This window comes from Bactrocera dorsalis, chromosome 5, assembly GCF_023373825.1.
Source record: "Bactrocera dorsalis isolate Fly_Bdor chromosome 5, ASM2337382v1, whole genome shotgun sequence".
NCBI lineage: Eukaryota > Metazoa > Arthropoda > Insecta > Diptera > Tephritidae > Bactrocera > Bactrocera dorsalis.
The window spans coordinates 70516898-70525402 of NC_064307.1; the positions used below are offsets into that span (position 1 = coordinate 70516898).

At 38.0% G+C, this 8505-nt stretch overlaps 1 protein-coding gene across 2 annotated transcripts; it reads left to right on the forward strand.

The window, feature by feature from the left end:
* Window positions 1-149: 149 nt before the first annotated feature.
* On the forward strand, window positions 150-8361 carry LOC105227176 (B-cell lymphoma 6 protein homolog). 2 transcript variants are annotated; one of them, XM_011206392.4, is made up of 6 exons: window positions 150-1901; window positions 3925-4040; window positions 4095-4299; window positions 4359-5725; window positions 5792-5846; window positions 5914-8361. In XM_011206392.4, the coding sequence occupies exons 1-6, from the start codon at window positions 1749-1751 to the stop codon at window positions 6565-6567; spliced, it is 2550 nt and encodes an 849-aa protein (XP_011204694.2). In that variant the 5' UTR covers window positions 150-1748; the 3' UTR covers window positions 6568-8361. The 2 variants fall into 2 exon arrangements, with proteins under 2 accessions (XP_011204694.2, XP_029406466.2); XM_029550606.2 differs by having other exon boundaries at window positions 4365-5725.
* Window positions 8362-8505: the final 144 nt, after the last annotated feature.

Genomic DNA, 8505 nt, shown 5'->3' on the forward strand with positions numbered 1-8505 from the left:
AAAGGCTGTCTGCTGTGAAACAAAGTGTCCATAACATCAACTTTTAAGGAAAATTCGTATAAAATTTGTTTTTGCGGCTGTTGATTCCTCTAGTTCCCTGATTTTTTAGGTTTATATATGTAAAGCTAATCAGGTTGTAAACAAAAATAATATGTTATCCCCTATGCTTAAAGAGTTATTTGGACTAAACTATGTATCGTTTAGAAGATATATACTACATTATATCAGACTTTCAAGACAAAGAATTAGAAAAAATTATATTTTAAGAATAATTTGAAGTTTAAGAAAATCATTTTTAGAAAAATTATTACCATTTCGTATAAACAATATAGCAATTGAGCGCTTTTTATGTTTTAAAATCACAAATTCATACAAATATTTATGTTATATTCGTAATTAAAATCACGCCCTGCATTAAGTCACCATTTGTCTAGTACGAAAAACATATCTGCAAAGCTGTTTGATTATATCCAATAAATTCACGTCAACCGTAGCGTATGAGTAACATTTATGAGCGAACATCTCAACCACCTGCACCCTGAGGAAATAAGTCTACGCTTTTTCTCCACATACACTCAGCTTTCCTCAACCGCGCTCTTCTACTCTCACTTAATTTCACAGTACTTTGGCAAAGCTCTCTGCTGGCAAAGCTCTCCACTCCTCTCACTAACCGCTCACTTAGGCAAATCATTCATCAAGCGACGCTGTGATCGGTTTATTTTTGTTTACAATTTCGTTTGTTTTCGAAACAAGTGTCCCAAAATTAAAACAATAAAAACGCCACAATCAAAATAAACACGAATAATGGGCGAACGACCAAAGCAACTATCAAAACAAATACAACAATTAAAATGCAATACACAAATTTAGGAAGAAAATGAGTACGCGAGTGTGCGCTTTGTTTATGTGTGTATTTTTTGAAGTCTAATTTTTGTTTGGCACGCATACATACATACACACACTAGCGCAAAGTTAAGCCGCGAGACAAATTTGCGTTGACGGCGATGAGCCATCGGTGACATATTGAAACGACACGCACACGCAGACAACGCTGCAGCTGGTGAACGCCAATGGCGGACAGACATGCAGACCTTGCTGACGAAGACGAAATGCTGACAACGTCGACAGGCGGAAAGGCGACGACGACAGTGACGATGTTGCTGCTGCGAGTGTGTTGTGCTGCCGCTCATTGAAGTGTATTTCGACGGTGATAATTACGTTGAGCTGCAGCAAACACATACAATTACCGTTATGTTGTTGCGTGCGAGTGCTGAGTGTGCTAAGCGTGTGCGCTGTGTACTACAAGAGTGTTGCCTTGTGTTTTGGTCCAAAAAAATAGAAAAAGAGAATATTTAGGCAAATGAAATGTGAGAGAAAAACTATTACACACACAGACATATGTACATAAATATGCACATAAATACAAATAGCAAAAGGTGTGAAATGCTTACTTTTACAAATGACTTTTGTTTACAATTACAGCAATAAAATATTTTTTTCTGTGTTCAACGTTTAAGAAAAATAGTGTGTGATTTAGGAAGAACGAGTGTGATTTAGAAAAAGTGCGAAATTAAATAAAGCACTAATTTTTGCATGAATTCTTAATGATTTATTGTCAATTTTACAATTAAAATAGTAATTGAAAACTTACGGAAGTAATCTAAGAAAAAAAATCGTGCTTGTGTGTGCAGAGAAACCAAAATTTATGTTGTTTTAAACTGAGTGTTCGTGTGCACCACATTTGGATTATGGAAAATGTTACTGCGACCGCAACAGCAGCCACTATACGACAGCAACAGCAACAATTACAACAGCATCAACAGTTGCAGCAACACCATCAAGAACAGCAGCAACAACATGAACATCAACAGCAATTTTGCTTGCGTTGGCACAATCATCAGGTAAATAAGTTAATAGAAATATTCAAAAACAAGAAAAAAATAGTAAAAATCAGTAATAAAAAATTGTTTACAACAACTTGGGTTTGATCGGTCCGTTTATATGACAGCTATAGGCTATAGTCAACCGATCTAAGCTATTTGTTTGGAAATTGTAGTGTTATCTTAGACAATAAACTATGCCGAATTTCGGGAGCTATCTTGTCAAATAAAAAAGTTCTCTATAGAAGAACTTGGTTTTGATCCCTCAGTTTGTATGACAGCTATATGTTGTAGTAGTCTGATCTAAATAATTCGTTTGAAGATGGTAGTATTGCTGTTGATAATAATTCATGCCAAATTTTGTGAAGCTATCTTCTCAAATAAAAAAGTTTTCCATACCAGGACTTGATTTTGAACGATCATTTTGTATGGCAGCTATAGCCTATAGTCGTCCGATATTTACGCTTCCGACAAATGTGCTGGTTCTTAGGGAGAAAATTTTTTTTTCAAAATTTCAGATCGATATCTCGATAACTGAGGTAATAACATAGCTAATTTTGCTGAGCTCAACACTCTGATCACTTACTAATTTCGTGGCAAACTTAATACACACTTCAAGTTTATTAAATTTTTTTTGAGAGCTCATAAGATGCTCACTTGAATGAACCTATTAAGAAAACTTCGCCCAAGAAAAGCCTTTCTGCCATCTTTCCGATATTCCGTATACAAAGCAATAGCAAAAATGTTACTATTCCCAGAAAGAGTCCAGATACGAAAATAAAATTTCTAAAATTGTCTCAAAATCGTCTTCGCAGCAGAAAAGGTACAGCGAATGTGACTCGCACGCGCCCTGCTGTCAATAAAACATTCCTTGCACTTTTCCGCTTCACAAAGCAGCACACATTTCAGGCAAGAACACATTGGGGTCCGGAAGAGATATGGACAACGGCAACTGACAGGCCGGCAAGCAGACGAGCAAATGAATGCAAAATAAAACAAATTGCATACATTAATTACAACAACAACATGAATGCAACTCAATGCAAATGACAACAAAACAAACGAAATGTCAAATGTAGAACTAACGGCTCATTGAAATAAGCCGCGCCATTGCTAATGCGAACAGAAATTTATAAATATACACGTGTGTGTGCACGTACATACTCGTATGTATGTGCTTGTGTGTGCTTTGGTTGTAGGTAAGGAAGAAATTCTTTGGATTTTGGCAATTGCACGAAACGTTCAATTATTTGGAAAAATGTTTTTCCCTATTAATGCTTGTGTATTTATGCATTAGAGCGGGTCGATTTTCAGGGAGCTAAAAAAGGGAAAAATCTCATATGGGGGAAATGTTCTATGGATCCTTGTGAACAATTTTGCTCAAGAGATTATGAGTTTAAAACCGGTGCTATTTTTAGAATGACATTTTTTAGGGATCATACAAATTTGTTTGTCAGCTTTTGAGTTATTCATATGAAATTTAATACGTAGGTTCATTTTCATATTTTATTGCTCATTTGTCGGAATCGGTAAGATCAGACAACTACATATCTCTCATTTACTTCAAAAATTTCTGGCTCGAAACCGGGTTCAGTCCCTTAGTTCCTTAGGTAAAGAAAAAAATAGACCCGCTCTATTGTACATATATGTATAGCCTGGTGTCACTTCAAACGGTTTATTTAAAAATAAAATTGTCACCAATGACTAAATTTTTCCGCTATAGACCCACGCGGCAAGCTAGACTGAAAAAAAAAACTATAATACACTTCACAAAGGTTCCTTATACCATAAGAACTTGGTTTTGATGGATCAGTTTGTGTGGCAACTATATGTTATAGTAACTCGATCAGAAATATTTCTTTGGAGATTATACTATTGTCTTAGACAACAACACAAGCCAAATTTGGTTAAGATGTCAGAAAAAACGATAAAGTTTTCCATACAAGCACTTAATTCTGAACCTTCAACAGGAATTGGACGCTATGACTCAACAAGTGTTAGTCTCACACTGTCCTAATATTTATATATCTTCATTTCTTTACAGACTAGTCTCCTGAGCACACTGCCAGTGCTGTTGGATCAATCGCATCTGACCGATGTCACCATCTCGGCAGAGGGGCGTACTTTGCGTGCGCATAGAGTTGTGCTCAGCGCATGCAGGTAAAAAAAACATCAAGCGCAAAACTATCTTCCATTAATGCCTTATTTCCACAGCACTTTCTTTCTGGAGCTCTTTCGTACACTGGACACCACCAGCCACCCAATTATTATCATACCCGGCGCTTCGTTTGCAGCCATTGTGGCGCTGCTCACCTTCATGTACTCCGGTGAGGTGAATGTGTATGAAGAGCAGATACCGATGTTGCTTAATCTGGCAGAGACTTTAGGCATTAAAGGACTGGCAGATGTGCAAAATAATGTGAGTGCGCTAATTGATTTTAACAAACAAATTTTATTAATTTTAAATATTTTATGAAGTTACAGAAAGCAAATAGACGCGCTGCAACAGCACCACCGGCGCCCCCACCGCCCGCGCATGACTTCTTGGATGCCTTGCGTAAAGAAGAGTCGGACACACCGCCTACGCCACCCTCCCCACCAGCAGTACCAACGACTTCTATGGCACCGCCTACGCTGCCACCACCTTTAGCCTCCACCGTACCTCCGCCAAGCGCGCAGTTACCTTTACTCTCCGCCGCCACAGTGCCGAACGCATTCAATTCAACGCTACTCGGCAGCAAGCTTCCCACACCGCTGGAGAGCTTGTTTCTCAAATCCTTGCAGTTTTATCCAAACTTGCTGCCGCAGCCACTAAATTTTTCACAAACAGCGCTGAATAAGACGAATGAGTTGCTGGCTAAATACCAACAACAATGCAACAGTTTGTATCAGGATGCGCTGAGCTTGTCCGCCAAGGAGATTTCGCCAGCATACGCCGCTGATGACTATGCATCAACTGGCCAGGTGTTTACTGGCGCGTTGGATGAGGCTGCTGTTGGTTATGGCGCTGCTAAGCGTTTTTGTTTGGGTGAAAAACAGCGCACATTGAGCTTATCAACGGCGCAGCCCCAAATGACGCATCTACATTATCCGCATCAACCGCCACATGTACCGTCATCACAAGCGCACATGCAACACACCTTAACACATACACAAACGAGTTCACCACAACAAAAAGACATCAAACGTATTGATAAGATTGTAGAAAATTTACGGAAAACGCCAACAGTCGGCGAAAGTGGGTTGCTGGGCACAACGTGTGCGCCGCAGTCACTTCAGCAGCAGCGTCAATCACCGCTACAACAGCATCAAAACCTACATGGTCAACTTCAGACGCCGTCGCTGAGCGTGAAGACCTCATTGGGCGGTAACTACACGCCCACCTTGCAATCACCTCATTTGAGTGGCCACAAATCACCCTGGTCTTTGTCTGCGACAGCAACTTGCGGTGCGACGCAGAGTCAATTGCAGCAACAGCACCAACAACACGCACACGCTATGCCTTATTTGAGCGCAGAGGAGCAGGTGGCCAAGCTGCAGCAGCAAATCGATCAGTTTGCTAGCTGTAGTCGCAGCGTTGCACCGACTGCAACCACAGTAACGGGCGCCGGCGGTAGTGAGCTTAAAGCTAACACACAGTCCGATACGAATTTATTGACTACACAGTCAGAGAAGCCACCCACTGGCTCAACACATGCGGCGCACACGTCCAATGCGCCGAATATAACTCCACAGCAGAAACCACCGTCCAATTCGAAGTTGTATGCGACCTGCTTCATATGCCACAAACAACTCAGCAATCAATACAACTTGCGTGTGCACCTAGAAACCCATCAGAATGTACGGTGAGTTAGCCATTTCATGCTGTTAGTTAATATTTTTGTTTATCATGCATATTTCTGCTTCAACAGTTATGCTTGTAATGTGTGCTCGCATGTGTCGCGCAGTAAGGACGCTTTGCGTAAGGTAAGTATTACCAATTATTTTTCAATTGAATTTCACAAATCTCAATTTTATATTATTTTTTCATAAGCATGTCTCTTACCGCCATCCCGGCGCGCCCTCACCCTGCGAATCGGAAGCGCGTCGTAAACGTGCCTCTAAAGCGGCTAATGCGTCACCGCCCGTCATTACCGTCACCACGCCAACAAGCGCTGGCAATTCAAGCAGCGGCAGCGCGACACCCACCTCACCTGCCGCTGCTGTCAGCGCACCATTTCAATTGAATCCCCTCAATACGATTGCCACGTCAGCTGCAGGCACAACGTCCACCTCAAGCGGCAGCACGTCTGGTTTGGACGCGGATGTGCAAATGGTGGCGGCAGCACAATTGAGTTCCGCATATATGTTTCTACCAAATCAATTTCACTTAGCGGCTGCAGCAGCTGCTGCTGCACAACAACAACAGCAGCAGCAACAACAACAATTACATAATGTCATAGATGCTACGAATACAGCAGCAGCGGCTGCTGCTTTAAGTTTTGCCGCAACTTCGGCAGCATCTGCGTCAACTACCACGACTGCAGCGAATGGTGAAGATAGTGCTGCCGGCTTATTGGCAGGTAGTATGCATATAAAACGTGAACCCAGTCCAACTATAAGCAGTCCAGGGGTGAGGCAACAAATTAACAGCAATAACAATAGCCTGGGCGGCGGAGCCGATATGAGTCCAACCAATATGCCTTAATAAAAATGTTTGCAGCACCTACTTTAGACACACGTAACACTTTTCAGCGCACTTTTTTACCACTTACTAACTTATTTCTATCTATGTTCATTATGACACAATTTTATTAGCATTATTATTGCTTATTTAGTAGTTAAAAAGCGGCTATTAGACATAAGTCCTTTAAAGACCTTTGATTTCACGTCAATCCCATCGTAAGCCCCGGCTGTGATAATTAGTGAAACCCGTTTAATTTAATTATTTTATTGAAATTAATGTAATAAATTTTAGTTATTTTTATAAATAATAGCAATCACTTAGCACCTTCATAAGTAACGCCACTGACATTCGAACAGCTGTTTGTTGAAATGTTTGCAGTTTTCAAAGTCAAATATCAGTAAATTATAGGCTAGATTACTTAATGTTTGCGGTTTTCATAGTCAAATATCAGTAAATCATAGACTATATTGCTTAGTGCCAGACTTTCCACAAGAATTTAAGTTATGTAGACTTGAGAGTAATAATAAAGCAGAACTTACCCATTTTTCGCCCAATTTGCTTTGCAGTTTGCGGAAGGCATTACAAAACACTTGTGGATTTGGTTATTAATACACTAACTTTCCCATTATTTCTGTAAACACTTTAATACACCACTTTTAATTACCAAAATGCTCTGTAAATGTGCTAAAACTCCACTTTTGCACATTTCGAACGGAGAAATTAGCACTTGGGCCAATATGTTTTGCTGCTTCTTAATGGTAGAATGCTTCTTAATGAAGCAATAGACACACATTATGCACACTATACGTACACACTTCATCTAATTTCGATTTCACACAATAAATTTGTTAAAAACACACTTTACACACTCTTAACAAAGAAATCAACAATTTATACTTTCTGCCGTGCCGCCTTCTAAAAGCTTGTGCTGGAAGCAGGCACACATGCTTATTTGCGTTATTTCTTCACTACTTTTCATAATATATCCACTTATTTACAATTAATACACTACACATTGTTTTTTAATACACACCGCACATTAAATAAAATATATTTTCTCACTTTTAACAACAAATTAACACTTTTCTAAGTACATTGCACAAGTAACGCCTTTTGACAGCTAAAGGAAGCGGAAAACTGTAAATTTAAAACAGTGCTGCCATACGAGCAAGTGGTGACATTTAATTAGTCAGGGTAGCATTTCCATTATAAAAATTTGTTTAAATGTGCTGAATTTGTTAATTTCAAATAATTAATCTTAATTTTTTATTGTTGTTTTTGTTTTTTAAATAAGAAAAATCCCTTGCATATTATATGTACATTATAGGAGGCTTTTTTGGTTAGAAATCCTCATCACTTTTCTGACAATAAACCAAATGTGGTTTAATTAGAAAAATAATAATGAAATAGTTAAATTATTTTTATTTTGCTATATAAAAAATATATACATATATATAAATTTATTTATTTAAATACTTTTCAAAACTAACAATTATTTTTTAAAAATTGTAATTCAATTGTTATTGCACGCAATTATATTGAAAGACAGCAAAGTTAATCAATTTGTACATCTACGCAGCCATACAACACATCTACAGATGTATATATGTATGTATTTGAATAATACATACACATTAAATAGGCTTCGCAAATTTAATATAAATTAGACTGTAAGTTAAAAAGGCACATTTTATACAAAGAAAATGACTTTTATACACAAACAACACACACAAAAAGACAAAATAAATTTATTTAATATTTTAAATTTTATATAAAATTAGACATGTTTAATAAAAATATGAATTTTGAAAAAAAATGTTTTTTTGTTTTATTTTAAAAATCGAATTTTTGTAATTGTAAATGTGAGTATGTGGGGCAAAATAAATATTATTGCAATTTTAATTTATTAAATAAAAAAAATAAATTAAAAACATATAATTCACCTCAACATAGTAGAGA

Coding starts and splice junctions, on each gene's coding strand:
- LOC105227176 (XM_011206392.4), top strand. CDS start 1,749: ATGGAAAATGTTACTGCGACCGCAACAGCAGCCACTATACGACAGCAA. Junction 1,902..3,924: donor TGCGTTGGCACAATCATCAG/GTAAATAAGTTA, acceptor ATTTCTTTACAG/ACTAGTCTCCTGAGCACACT. Junction 4,300..4,358: donor TGGCAGATGTGCAAAATAAT/GTGAGTGCGCTA, acceptor TATTTTATGAAG/TTACAGAAAGCAAATAGACG.